Source organism: Rhinolophus sinicus, chromosome 12 (genome assembly GCF_057876585.1).
Source record: "Rhinolophus sinicus isolate RSI-liver-muscle chromosome 12, RSI-T2T, whole genome shotgun sequence".
Taxonomy (NCBI): domain Eukaryota; kingdom Metazoa; phylum Chordata; class Mammalia; order Chiroptera; family Rhinolophidae; genus Rhinolophus; species Rhinolophus sinicus.
In genome coordinates, this window is record NC_142512.1 from 2,388,203 (window position 1) to 2,402,583 (window position 14,381).

The following is a 14,381-nucleotide window of genomic DNA, read 5'->3' on the forward strand; positions in this document are numbered from 1 at the left end:
AGAAAGATTTCCGAAAAGCTGCTTGAATAAAGTATGACCGAGAGCCAGTTTTCAAATTTACTTTCTTATTCATGACTTTGTAGAGTTAGAAACAAAAAACAATATATAATTCTTTAAATGTAACTTTATTCTTTAGAAATCAGGTCCAATTTTCAAAACACTCAAGTAGCTGTAGCTATAGTCTATTTAATAATAAAATGTGTGGGAATATTTCACATTACAAGTGTCCCACTCTAGAGTGTTCTTACTTAAACCTTTCTTCTGAAAGCTATCCTCTCACTAAGTGTCCAAAGGAGTGCTTAAAATAATATCCAGAATCTAATAGATATTGTGGTGACAGCAATGTGACACCCAATCCCTGTACAAATTAGGGGTGAAGACAAATTTGTTGGCCATCATGTTTTCCAATATTTGCATAACACTTTTTTCTGAATGGCTTGATAGACAGGACTTATAACATGAATAATGTGACAACAACATCACTAGACAGGCCGTGTAAAATCAATAACTAAATACCCTATGAAGGGAGAGGACTTTCATGAAACAGTTTTAAGTTACTGTTAATCAACAATATAAAATGTAAATCACATTTTTACACGACTTGAATTGAGGAACTACCAATGTAGCATTATTATTATTTTCCCCCAAAACAGCTCTTTTCCTAAATATTTACTTCAGCACCTTCTACCATGTTTCCCCAAAAGTAAGATGTAGCTGGACCATCAGTTGTAATGCGACTTTTGGAGCAAAAATTAATATAAGACCCAGTCTTATTTTAATATAATATGAGACGGGGTCTTATATAATATAAAATAATATCAGACCGGGTCTTATACTAATGTTTGCTCCAAAAGACACTTTAGAGCTGATGGTCCAGCTATGTCTTATTTTCGGGGAAACACGGCATGTTTATTTCTAGGTGAGGAGTGTGTTCAGATGGTGGAAGTAGCTTGAAGTCCAACATTAATAAGGAGAACACGTCTGCAGTCTCATTTATACTTTTCCATTCATCAAATATATAGAAAGGTGAGAAAACTATACACAAAAGAATGTACCAGCAAACTTTAATCCAAAGGATTGTAGCTAGAAGGATTTTCTCACAACTGGCAGTTCTCACTACACTACGTCTCGGAGAAAGCTCAGGTCCCATGGGGACACCCACGGATTAGCACAGCTTAGGAGCCTGCATCCCTCCTTAGCCAGGTAGTGCTACGGTCTCTGCTTTGTTTTGTTTTGTTTTAATTGGGGACTATCGAGGAACAGTTTGCTTTTCCAGGATGTCAAGCCGTTTTTTTTCAATCTAGTTGTGGATGGTGCATCTCACTGGCCAATGTGGGACTCGAACCGGTTACCTTGGTGTTATGAGCACCTCGCTCCAACCACTGAGCCAACCAGCTGCCCACCAGCAGCCCAATTCCAAGCTCAAGCCGTTGCTTCTCACGGGTCTATGTGGGAATCAAACTGGCAACCTTGGCGTTATGAGCACCGTGCTCCAACCATTGAGACAACCGGCTGCCCACCATGGTTCACCTACAAGCTCAAGCCGTTGTTTTCAATCTAGCGGTGGAGGGCGCAGTTCACTGGCTCATGTGGGAATCGAACCGGCAACCTTGTCGTTAAGAGCTTGCAGTCTACCCAACTGAGGCATCAGGCCGCCCGTGGTCTCTGTTTTTACATACCGTGTTTCCCTGAAAATAAGACGTAACTGGACAATCAGCCCTAATGCATTTTGGAGCAAAAACAAATTAAGACCTGGTCTTATTTTACTGTAATATAAGACAGCGCATGATACGAGATATGATATGTTATGACATGGCATGACGTGACCTGACATGACATGATACAATATAATATCGGATCTTATATTAATTTTTGTTCCAAAAGACATATTAGAGCTGATTGTCCGGCTAGGTCTTATTTTTGGGGAAACACAGTAATAGAATTTTAAACAAAACAATTTTCTCAAAGAACAGTACTATTCTTTGAGAAAAAGCATATTTTTCAAGTCTGAAAGTCACTGATTTAGTGAAAGTCCCTAATTTTACATGAGAGGCAACCAAGGCTCACAGAGATTATAGGTCACCTGAGGTCACCAAACCAATGAGCTGCGGGCCAGGAATGGGATAAGTCTTCCTTTTGAGGCTAGAGTGCTATGCCAGCTGCTACCTCGTATTAAGGAAAATTCCATCGATTTCTAAGTACAACTCAAAGAAAATGAATACGTAAACCTTTGTCATGGAGCTCAATAATGTTGATGCATGAGAAACAAAACAGTAGCTTTCTAACTCAAGTATAAGCTTTAAAGTCAGGAATAAAAACAAAGACACAGATTAATATCACAACTCCTATTAACAGAAGTCAACACACTCAGTTTATAAAGCATAAACACTTCTAAACACAGAACACGGAACTTGAAGGAGAAAATCATGAGTTAAAGAAAGCAAACTCAAGTTGAGGAAATTCTTCCTTAAAATGACTTTTCTTTTCCTCAGAATCAAACTTGACTGACCTATATAAACCAGCACAGGTATTATTCATGTTGGGGGTTAACTATAGCAAAATTGGAAACACAAAACAGATTTCTCTTCACCATCTAGTGCACTTCTGTCCAATCTCACATCGTCACAACCATATCATAAGTCTTTCCAGGGTTCTGTAGTGAGTTGGGACACTTATCTCTGGATCCTGACAGAGTTGGTGCTTTTTCATCTCTTATTCAGCCTTGCATCATTGGGCAACCCAGCGCCTCACAAGGGAACAGCGTTGGCCTTGGAATGAGGACATTGACTTTAACAAAAATGGTTTTTCAATTTATGAGGAAATACTGAAAACTAAACACCTCTTTCCTACCAAAAAATAATTAAAGGAAAAATGTCCACAAGCATATTCTCTTGCATTGCTTATGCCTTTACACTCTTTCATCTTCTGATTTCTGTGGTGAAACTACTGAGAACATTTTAATTGTGCATCACGCTTAACAATTTACAGAAGCATGGGACATTCACTTTCTTTTGGTACCCAGTCCTTCCTCCAGGTTCACCACTCTGAAGGACGTGGACTCCATTTAGCCGAAGGGCTGTCCGAAAGCCCTTGGCTTTGCTCTCCTATGATGTTTTAAGGGGAAGCTGAATGAAAACACAGGTTGGAGCCCCGTTTAGCACAGGCCTGTGCTATTTTTCTCTGTGTTAAGAAGGCCACAAAACACCATCAAACACACAAACCACCTTGCATTGATTGAAATGAATATTCTTTGGAATGATGTAAACATCATGTCAAGAGAGACAACCCCTTTCTATCTCCACCGATATCTACAACTCATCGGGCATCTATCGCCCAAGAAAGGTTCTTCTGCTCAACACACTACAATTCCTTAAAAGACCACACATCTGTATAAGGGAAGGAGGGTGCACTGGATGTGAAAGGGAGGCAGGATGGAGGAAAGGACAGGGACAGGCCCACAGCCGCAGTTCCAGGTGGACAAGGCTGAGCCTGAAGCCCCAGCAAAGGCAGTAGCGGTGGAGGGGACGGGTCAGCTCCCACATCACAGCCCAGGGGAGGCTAAGCAGGGCAGCAGCAGCATCCCCCCACCTCCCCAAGAATCCCCACCCCTCTCCAGATGCAGCAGTGCTGGCACCACCAGGGACCAGTAGCAGCAGCAGAAATACTTCTCCAGCCTCCACCCACAGCACAGTGCTACCAGGGCCACAGGGAGCCAGGTGGGCTCAGTGGGCTCAAGACAGACTCGCCTCAACCAGCCCCTTCCCCTGTTCCCTCCCACGGGGCTGGTGCCCAGAGACTCTGGTGGTCTGGATAAAGCGGCAACACCCATCACCCTGGTCACCCAGGCCAGCATAACCACACTCACAGCTAAGCCCCCACACGTGGACACCCCAGGCTCAAGTAGCACCAGTGAGAGAAAACAGAAACTGTGCTATTGCATCAGCTACTGAAAAACAAAACAAAGACGTCTAGTTATCTGCCTGTTGAATTGCTTGAATCAAATTTTACATAAATAAGAAAGTGTTCACTACTTCAAATGAGCCTGCAGAGGAACAAGCCATCCAGCAGCATGAACACCCAAGGTGACACGGTAACACTGAGACAATGACACTTCCCCAGAAACCAAGTCAAAGTCACGGAAAATTGTGATTTATGTGATAGAGATTTCAAAATAGCAGCCATGAAGAATCTCAATGAGATACAAGAAAACTCACAAGGCAGTTCAATGAGTTCAGGAGTAAAATTATTGAACAGAAGGAGTACTTTATCAATGATATGAAAACTATAAAAAAGGTCCAAACAGAAATCCTGGAGCTGAATGAAGAACTCAAGAAATGAGATAAAAAATGGACATTTTAATAACAGTATGACACAAAGAAAACAAGCTGGTATTAAAGACGCCATATCATTGCCACCTCAGTCATCAATAATTCAAGTGATGCCAAGATGTACAGATATAAGTAACTTCATTTTAAAAATTCGAATATATTTGCTCAATTTACCTCTTTAGAAAACGTACTATTGCTTAGCAAGATATTTTATTTTATTATTGCCTTTAAGCAAGACATTTTAAATCATCGAAATAAAAAATGCTATAAGTAAAATAGAAATTAAGGATGTACTGTCATGTAAAAAGATGACAACTTTTAACTTAAAGAGACAAATTAATCTGTTCAGTGTTACAAGTTTGCTGAATTCATAAAAAGGATCTACCTTGGTTTCACTGAAATAAGAAATATCCACGTATAGTTAGTGAATGTCAATCATTCACTTACACTTAGGGGTGGCAAAACTGGGCTGTAGGAAAACTAAATTTGTTATAAACCATCACCAAATTAAAGACAATGCAGAAGTAAGCCAAAGCATCTCAAAGCATACCGTTCGTTGTTAGGCAATAATATTTCATTTGTAAAATCTAATTGAAAAGCAGCTTTTCCAGAAATTTAAACTGTGTCAGTTAATTACATTTATTGAACACAGTTAATGAGAGGTCGCTCTTAAAACATGGGAGATGCAGGGACTTACAAAAGATTGTAAAATTTCTGTCTCCTTTCGACATTAGCACACATAATTATGCCTTTTCCGTTGTGTGCATTAGTCAATGAAACAACTAAGAATCTCACCAAGTTAAGAACAAGAATTATCTCGGAAATCTGAAACCCAAAGGAAAGAAGATAATATAACTCACCTTCCTCAAGTTGCTCAACGTGCCATCATTAGAAGTCTGTGGGGTTGACGTAAGAATCACCAACTGTCCTCTTGGAGCAGGGTTTCCTGGAGGTAAGAACCGATCATGTAGCCTTCCAATACAAGGTGGCAGCAGGTCTGGCCTCCTAGGAGTGGTGCTGAGTGAAGGGTTCTGTGGTGCCTTCGTGAGAAGGAGGGTTCTCATCTCTGCCAGTGTGTCATCAGTCCTGTGAAGATTGTAAGAGCAAAGACTTAGTACTTTATTTTTCCTTAATGATTTGCATTTTTTAATGTTGCCATAATAGTAAGTGGAATTGCCCATGAAACGAACACTGAACATATGTCAGGGCAGACCTACCATGTGCAGGGATAGGTTTCAAATCGTTCTAAGTAAGCACATATCTTTCTATGGGGAAGCCAGACTAAGAAGTAATTCAAAGTAGGGAGGGGGAGGAAAAGGGCTATCACTGATGTCCACGGCTTCACAGATAATACTTGCTGCCTTCTGGAATGGCTGAACCAATAAGATTCTTGAGGATTGCCATGAGACATACATAGTAAACGAGTTTAGAAATTTTTTTTTAAATCCCACCAAGATATTTTCAAGCATTTGCTTTCACTTCCCTAGGCTAATCCCCTCATCACCCTGAAGAAATTAACCATTTGGCACTGAGGCGTCATTTAGAACAATGGCCTCTGGGGGAGAACAAGAGAGCCTGGTTGGTGATCATACTGAACTGAAACAGCTCCGGAGGCGTGTAGCTTATAACACTGTTACCAAGGCACTGGAGGTGCGATCTGCCCTTTCTGTCTTCCACACACCCCCTTAGGCTGACCACCTCATTTTTTTAGCCACTTCGTAGGTTACACTACCCTTCACCCCTATGTTAACCTTCTCCTATATGTCACGTGTATGCCTTTGTGTACATCAGAAGAACTAGAAAAAGCAGCTTGTCTGAAAGCGACCTCTAGAGATAATAACACAGAGCACAATAAGAGAGGGTACATTTACCAAGTGCCAGAATATGCAGAGTACTTAAGCCTTTGGGTTTAAGTGGTTATCTTATAATAAATAGTTACCTCATTAAAAACTATTTAGGGAATTCTGACAAGAAATTATATAATAAACAGCGCTGTCTAAATCATAAAGCTTCAAAAACACTTTGCTTAAAGACTGGTAGATCAGATTAACTCTATGAAAACCGCGAGAAGGAAAAATACAGTCACGTAAAACCAAAAATGGGGAGAGATGCATCCTGAACTAACATTTTAAAAGTAATTTATTCACTAACATCATTTTCCAAAATTATACTATTTAGTAAGCTTTCACTTCCTGTTAATCTCGGGAATCTGCCTGGATAAAAATTATACTTTAGAGGCAAATTAATGAGCTCGATTGGTTTTCTCTGACTTTGTTTGGACTTACTTGTTTAGTTCTTTTTCCAATGATGTTCTAAGTTTTAATTCCTCAAGGTAGAGGTGCTTACATTCTTCCAATTCTATTTTAGAAGAAGTTTGCACTTTGCAGAGTTCAGATTCCAGACGTTTCACTCTGAGTTCCAGGTCACTTATGGAAGCACCATCATAGTCATTTAGCGGGTCTACGTTTTCTTGAGATGTTGCTTGTTCCTAAAGCCAACGGAAAGGATACATTTTAAAAATAATTATAAACTGAATAATTACAGTCTATTTGTATTCCTAATAGTCTCGTTTTCTATCAAGTGGTCTTAAAAATAAAATGATTTTCCCGAAAGAATGATTCTCAAAGATCAACTGAGTGATAACAATGATGGGAACTGAAATATTAAAAAGGAGAAGCAAATCCCACCTTAGTTCTAGAAATCTAAAAAATAATAATAATAACTGCTTTTAAGGGGAGTAGAGGAATCACATACAATATGTATATCTAAAACGTAATTTGCAGTGAAATGCATAAGGCATGTTAAAAATCAATGAATTAATCTGTAAAAATAGATTTAAAAATTTTTTTCTACTACATCCCATCTTGCTCAGTCTTCAATATCCCAGAATTTATAGTGTTCTGCTTCACTCTTTTCTACCACATTCGTCACTATATGAATTTTGAGGTTTAATAATTTTTGTCTCCACTTTTTATTCTCTAGTTTTTCACATGACTTTTGTACTCCTTTCATAGATAATACCTCCTGTTTAAGATTGATTTTCTTCCACAAGATGTACACATCTTTTTTAAAAAAACTTTTTAAAACAAAATTTATTTTTTAAATTGGGGACCAGTGTTTTTTCCAGGACCCATCAGCTCCATGTCAAGTAATTGTTTGCAATCTAATTGTGGGATGCACAGCTCGGCTCCAAGTCAAATCGTTCTCTTCAATCTACTAGTTATGGAGGGTACAGCTCACAGACCCATGCGGGAATCGAACCGCCAACCTTGGTGTTATGAGCACTGCACTCTAACCACTGAGCCAATGGGCTGGCCGCCCACTGGGGGCTCAGCTCCAAGAACTAGCCATTGTTTTCAATCCAGCTGTGGGGGGTGTAGCTAACTGGTCCATGTGGGAATCGAACCAGCCACCTTGGTGTTATGAGCACAATGCTCTAACCATTGAACAAAGTGGCCACCCCACAGATGTAGACATTCTGAAAATGCAGTTTCCAGTTTTGCTGTGAGATCCTCGTTTTGAATGAGTAAGATAGTATAATTTGGTTACAAAGGAAGTTGACTGAGAATAGTCTAACCACAAACCAGGATCAACTTTTGAAATAAATTCAATTGCAATAAAATGTCATCGATACTGCAGCAGAGTCTTAGAATGTGGAACCTTGAATTACTCGGAATGAGGAACAAAGATATAAGCACCAGGAGTCTCAAAAATGCATCCTTTATTGTCATCGACTTTGCCACACAACATCTGCACTTAATTTTCTACCATTTCTTGAATGATTGTTTCATGTCTTTCTTCTATAAAATGACTATAAGTCACCTCTGAGTTTATAGTCTCTCACCTGTTCCCCATTATTTCTTAAGAAGTGGTAGGGAGTTACAAGTAACCCATCTTGAGTTACTTCGGCCTCTGTCAGCTACAAATGTTTCATGGTAATTTGAATTGCTTTCCAAGAAGAAATGATTCCCAAGGTCAAGGAGAAATCACATCTCACACTATGAATGTTTAGCGAGATGATTGCTACATTTTTTTTCAACAACAAAAAAAGTCTGAATTTGATAATGCTGTCTTGTAATCCTCTCTTTTTGTTTTTTTATTTTTTTGTTGTTGATTTGCATGACTTCCTTGTATATTTTGGATATTAGCCCCTTATTGGAGGCACTGTTGGCAAAAATCTTCTCCCATTCAGTTGGTTGCCTCTTTATTTTGTCGATGGTTTCTTTTGCTGTGCAGAAGCTTTTAAGTTTCATATATTCCCATTCATTTATTTTAGCTTTTACTTCCATTGCCTTTGGAGTCAAATCCATAAAATGCTCTTTGAACCCAAAGTCCATAAGTTTAGTACCTATGTTTTCTTCTATGCAGTTTATTGTGTTAGGTCTTATGCTTAAGTCTTTGATCCATTTTGAATTAAGTTTGGTACATGGTGACAGATAGCAGTCCAGTTTCATTCTTTTGCCTGTGGCTTTCCAATTCTGCCAGCACCATTTATTGAAGAGGCCACATTTTATCCATTGTATGTTTTTTGCTTCTTTGTCAAAAATTATCTGTCCATATTTATGTGGTTTTATTTCTGGGTTATCAATTCTATTCCATTGGTCTATGTGTCTGTTTTTCTGCCAATACCATGCTGTTTTGATGATTATAGGCCTGTAGTACAAGCTAAAGTCAGGGAGTGTGATACCTCCAGTATTGTTCTTTGTTCTTAAGATTGCTTTGGCTATTCAGGGTCTTTTGTGGTTCCAAACAAATCTGATGGTTTTTTGTTCTATTTCGTTAAAATATGCCATTTGGATTTGATGGGGATTGCATTGAATCTGTGTATTGCTTTGGGTAATATGGCCATTTGAACTATGTTGATTCTTCCAATCCATGAGCACGGAATGTCTTTCTATTTCTTTGTGTCTTCTTCAATTTCTTTCAAAAATGTCTTATAGTTTCCAGCATATAGGTCTTTCACATCCTTGGTTAAGTTTATTCCTAGGTATTTTAATCTTTTTGCTGCAATTGCAAAAGGAATTGTTTTTTGTATTTCTTTTTCTGATATTTCATTGTTAGTATATAGGAAGGCAATGGACTTTTGTGCGTTGATTTTGTAGCCAGCAACTTTACTGTATTCGTTGATTATTTCTAATAGCTTTTTGGTGGAGTCTTTAGGGTTTTCTATATATAGCATCATGTCATCTGCAAAGAGTGATAATTTAACTTCTTCATTCGCAATTTGGATGCCCTTTATTTCTTTCTCTTGCCTGATTGCTCTGGCAAGGACTTCCAACACTATGTTGAAAAGCAGAGGTGATAGGGGAGAGCCCTGTCGTGTTTCTGAATGTACAGCAAATTTTTCACCATTAATTTATGAGATTAGCTGAGGGCTTGTCATATATGGCCTTTATTATGTTAAGGTATTTCCCTTCTATACCTATTTTTATTAAGTGTTTTAATCATAAATGGATGTTGTATCTTGTCAAATGCTTTTCTGCATCAATTGATATAATCATATGATTTTTGTCCTTTATTTTGTTTATGTGATGTATCACATTGATGGATTTGCAGATGTTGAACCATCGTTGTGCTCCTGGGATGAACTCCGCTTGGTTGTGATGAATAATCTTTTTAATGCATTGTTGTATTCGATTTGCTAGAATTTTGATTAGGATTTTTGCATCTGTATTCATCAGAGATATTGGTCTACAGTTTTTTTTTGTGTTGTCCTTACCAGGTTTTGGTATCAGGGTAAAGTTGGACACATAAAATGAGTTGGGGAGTACTGTCTCTTCTTCAATTTTTTGGAATAGTTTGAGCAGGATTGGTATTAGATCCTCTTTGAAGGTTTGGTAGAATTCACTAGTGAAGCCATCTGGTCCCAGACTTTTGCTTTTGGGAAGGTTTTGGATGACTGATTCAATTTCCTTACTGGTGATCGGTCTGTTTAGATTTTCCAGTTCTTCATGGTTCAGCCTAGGAAGGCTGTATGCTTCTAAGAACTTGTCCATTTCTTCTAGGTTATTGAATTTGGTGGCATATAGTCCTTCATAGTATTCTTGGATGATCCTTTGTATTTGCATCGTGATAAATTCCCCTTTTTCATTCTGATTTTGTTAATCAGTGTCTTCTCTCTTTTTATCTTAGTGAGTCTAGCATGTGTGTGTGATGACGACGATGGGGATGAAAGACAGTTAAACAGTCATCCTTCATAGTGGGAGATCAATAAACTACGTTTACAATAGGGGGGGAAATTTTAAGTAGCTATGTAAGCCTGTTATGTGGAGGTAAATATGGAAAGGACCAGCTAAGTATGTTGAAAGTGGTTATCTGGGGAAGCAGGAAAAGCAGGTGGGGGTGTGGCCAAGGACCTGCTGTTTTTCTATACAAAGCTTGTGGAACAACCGATTCTTAAACCGTGTGAATGCAAAACTGATTTTTAAAAAAGAACTTAGTGGTGATAAAAAGTAAAACAAGCAATATTGCTATCTTGCAAATTGCCAAACCTAACTGTTGCACAGGCTCAGTTCCTGGCTCAGCAAGTAAGTGGGTTAGGAGCCATTTGGTGCAGGGTTGAAGGAGAGCCTTTATCATACCACTCACACATCCACAGTGTTTTGACCTACATTTGAATTACAGCTTGTTTTCATTTTCTAGGGCGAATTTTCCAATCTGGGTTGAATTTCCTTGCTACTTCTCAATTTTCCTGGGTCACACTTCTTACACACTTCCCCTCTCCTTACTGGCTGTCAGTTTAAGTTTGTTAAGAAAACACAAATTACGTGACATATTAAACTTGACAAACAACGAAAGAAAGACAAACCACCTAAAATGTTTCAGAATAAATTTCACACTCTCTAAACCCCTATTTCTTGTGATTAATGAAAATGAAGATTAACTTATTTATTTGAGAAAAGCACATGCTGAACTTGGGATGTGTTTTCATCATATTTTATACAGCGTGTACATCAAGCCAGGATGTTCAGGTGTCAGGGATTTTATTTCTAGGTTCCAGCCCTGCCTTAGTTAGGAGGAGCTCATCAACCTGATACCCACATAGAAAACATTAGTCTTGGCAACTAATCACCGACTTGCGGGTTGTTAAAGACTGAGAAGGTGGTTAGTCAGGACAGGCTGGAAAAAAGAAGGACGATCTCTTTTGTCATAAAAGGTAATCAATATTTTTCCATTTCAGCAATGATAACCCTTACAAGCATTATGTTATACTTAAGAAATAAGAGCCAATTTATCTTTGCTACACTGAAATTTTCCCACTACTTGGCTCCTCTGTGTTGAAAAGAAATAGTGGTATTTGTATCAACTGTCCGGGTGAGGTTTTGTAATTTGCTTAACACAAAACCAAAGCCAGAACACTTACGGCCATCCTAACTTCAACAAAGGAGTCTTCTGAGTGGCCGCTTGAGTTCAGCTTGAGCTGTAATTCAGACACCATGCCCATCAGATCTGCCATTTTAGCTTGAAGGCACGCCGCCTGGGTCTTTAGCTGTTCCATTTCCTGTTCTGCTACTGCTTTGGGGTCCCCAGGTGGGTCCTGGAAATGACAAGGAACAAAGCAAATTAACTAATCAATCCAAGAATCTGGCCGTCAAACTCCAGTGCTCCACACCCACTGGGAAGGCAGTTTCTCAACATCTTTGTCCCCTGTGCTTTACAATAGAATATTCTAGCTTGTCCTTGGCAATTTTTTTTTGACATAACATTGAAAACGAACATTTTCATATCATTTTATTGTATTGAAATAATAGCAAATTAAAATAACCTCATGAAAGAAAGGCTTCCTCAGCATGCTGGAATAATCTGATAGTATGAAAATAACCAACCAGACCTTGGCAATGGTAGACTTGCAAGTTTTAGTCCAGAATATCAGAAAATAAGGACAAATGCTGCCACAATTCAACCTCTTGCATTTTATTTTCCTCTACAAATGCATACCCACCCCCTCGCTCCCCATACCTGTCATGTCCACTTAGAAGCCCAAGCATCAAGGACATCACTTGGCACAGTGACAGCAAAACACAATGAAAGGTCCAAAATTCTCCCAGGTATATAGTCTGGATACTATAATACTCTGGGTTGGTGCTTTAAGATGCTAAGCTTAAGTCTGGTGAGAAATAAGCTGACTGAAAGTTCAGAGGCTGGTATGAAAGCTCAAAAAATTAAATTTCAGCCTCTGTAAACATGGATAGTTCAGCAATACATCAAGTACATGTTGTGTTCAGCCAGATGCAATTACTGCATATGACAAAGTCACAAGACAGACCCTGTTTAGATGCAGCCTTTTACTTGTGAGCAGGGAGAAGAGACTCGACTCCACACTCAGCTAATCAGTGTATGTGCTGCCTTGAGCAGATTCACTTAATGTCTTGGCCTCAGTTTACTTGAGTTAGAAAGAAAGACATGGCACACAGGGTCTCTGGTCCCTTCCAGCTCTGACCTTCTCGGCCTCTCTGATTTCCTCCTCAGGAAACCTTCACTACTCTTGAGGGCATGGCCACCACCACCAGAAATACGCTTGAGAAGCCCTGATGCTGAGGGCGGATTCCCCCCTGTGGAAACAGCGGCAAAGATGGGCCAGCATGAGTGAGACAAGTCCCAGGCCTTGAGAGCTTTACTAAGTGAGGAAGATGACCGCCTAAACCTAAAAACCACCTCAAGGGAGGGAAGGGTCAGCCTGGGAGGCACAGTCTGGGGGGGAGAAGGCTGATGACCAAGGGTATTAAAGAGCCCCAAGTATCTCATTGTTCCAACACCAAGTCCTTTGTCCCAAGGACTCGTTTCTGAGTCCTGCTTGTAGCTCACTTCGATAGATCACCTGCCCTGAAACAAGCGGTCCAGAGTTTCAACTTCTGATCTCAGCTTCTTCCAATGCTGGGATCGGTAAGAAAACCTACAGGCAGACAATCTCAAACTGCTTCTGGAAGCTTCCTTTTTGGCTTCAATGTGTTTGGCTGAAGCCAACTGTCAGCTCACATCCCAAAAGCCAAGGGAGGAAAACCATACAAGACGTCTTCTTCCAGAGAATACAAAATGACTCATATATCCCAGGTGTAATCATTTCTTCAGAGTATTATACCTCAAAAACATTCAGACAATGAGCGATTTCCCCCCAAAAGTGACGTAACCTCTTCCAACTGGAAGACACGTTGAAGCATCAGATGTGGTAAGCCTTATCCACAGTGAAACATTTCCAACACTAATATAAATGCACTAAAGCTCAATGTTTTCATTGTCTCATGAGCACCAGTTGATGAATAGATCACTGATACAAACTGACACTTTTCTAAACAACTTTTCATCCTTTGGATTATTCTAAATCATCCCCTTTGCATTACTTTCTTTCCATGTTAGTCCTCTGTTCGCATTCTTTACCCATTCAAGAAATTAGCGATCATCAAAGTTCAAGGTAAAGTCTCAAGAAAGATCACTGATATCTGGAGTTACGTCCTCCCTGAATCAACCCAGTGCTCTGTCCTCCAAAGAGTTAAGATCCAGGTTTGGAAGAAAATGAACAGCAGATGCGTCCATGTAAACAAATAATACCCAGTGAGCGTTAGCAACCAGGCAGACGCTGCACATGTGCTCTGCTTTGTTTTTCACTAACATCTTTGATACCCACTCTGCGTTGTGAGCATATTTCCCAGGTTCTTTGGGTCAATGAAAGCACGGCAACCCTATATAATCTTCTATCACAATATACATTTGTTAAACCATCTTTCAGAAGTAAATGTACAATGGAAAGTGATGAATCTATCTTAGACAGAGAGGAAGGACAAGGTCAGTAAGTAAAGCTTCTGAGTAACAGATTTCTTAAAATGTAATCTTATATCACAGACACACTGAAAACTAACACTTGGATGGTTCTAGGCAGAGGTCCTTCTGCACTGTCTATAATGAATACAAAACATTAGTTTATAACTGCAACATTCTTTTGACTATAATCAATATGGTCAAAGCTTTACAAATGTCTTTCCCCCAACAGTAATTTTTCATGACCCTTAAACCTGCAACCAACCTTCTCAGCAAGAACACTTTTTTCAAGGTAATGCA

At 39.3% G+C, this 14,381-nt stretch overlaps 1 protein-coding gene across 1 annotated transcript in view; it reads right to left on the reverse strand.

Moving 5' to 3' along the window:
* Nucleotides 1-14,381, reverse strand: part of LOC109440080 (ankyrin repeat domain-containing protein 26-like) — a 97,475-nt gene that overhangs the window by 31,189 nt on the left and 51,905 nt on the right. The window contains exons 21-23 of the mRNA XM_088788973.1: nt 11,692-11,865; nt 6,614-6,816; nt 5,189-5,414 (exon numbers count right to left, since the gene is read on the reverse strand). Coding sequence (XP_088645099.1) covers nt 5,189-5,414; nt 6,614-6,816; nt 11,692-11,865 — 603 coding nt within the window. The remainder of the gene's footprint in view (nt 1-5,188; nt 5,415-6,613; nt 6,817-11,691; nt 11,866-14,381) is intronic.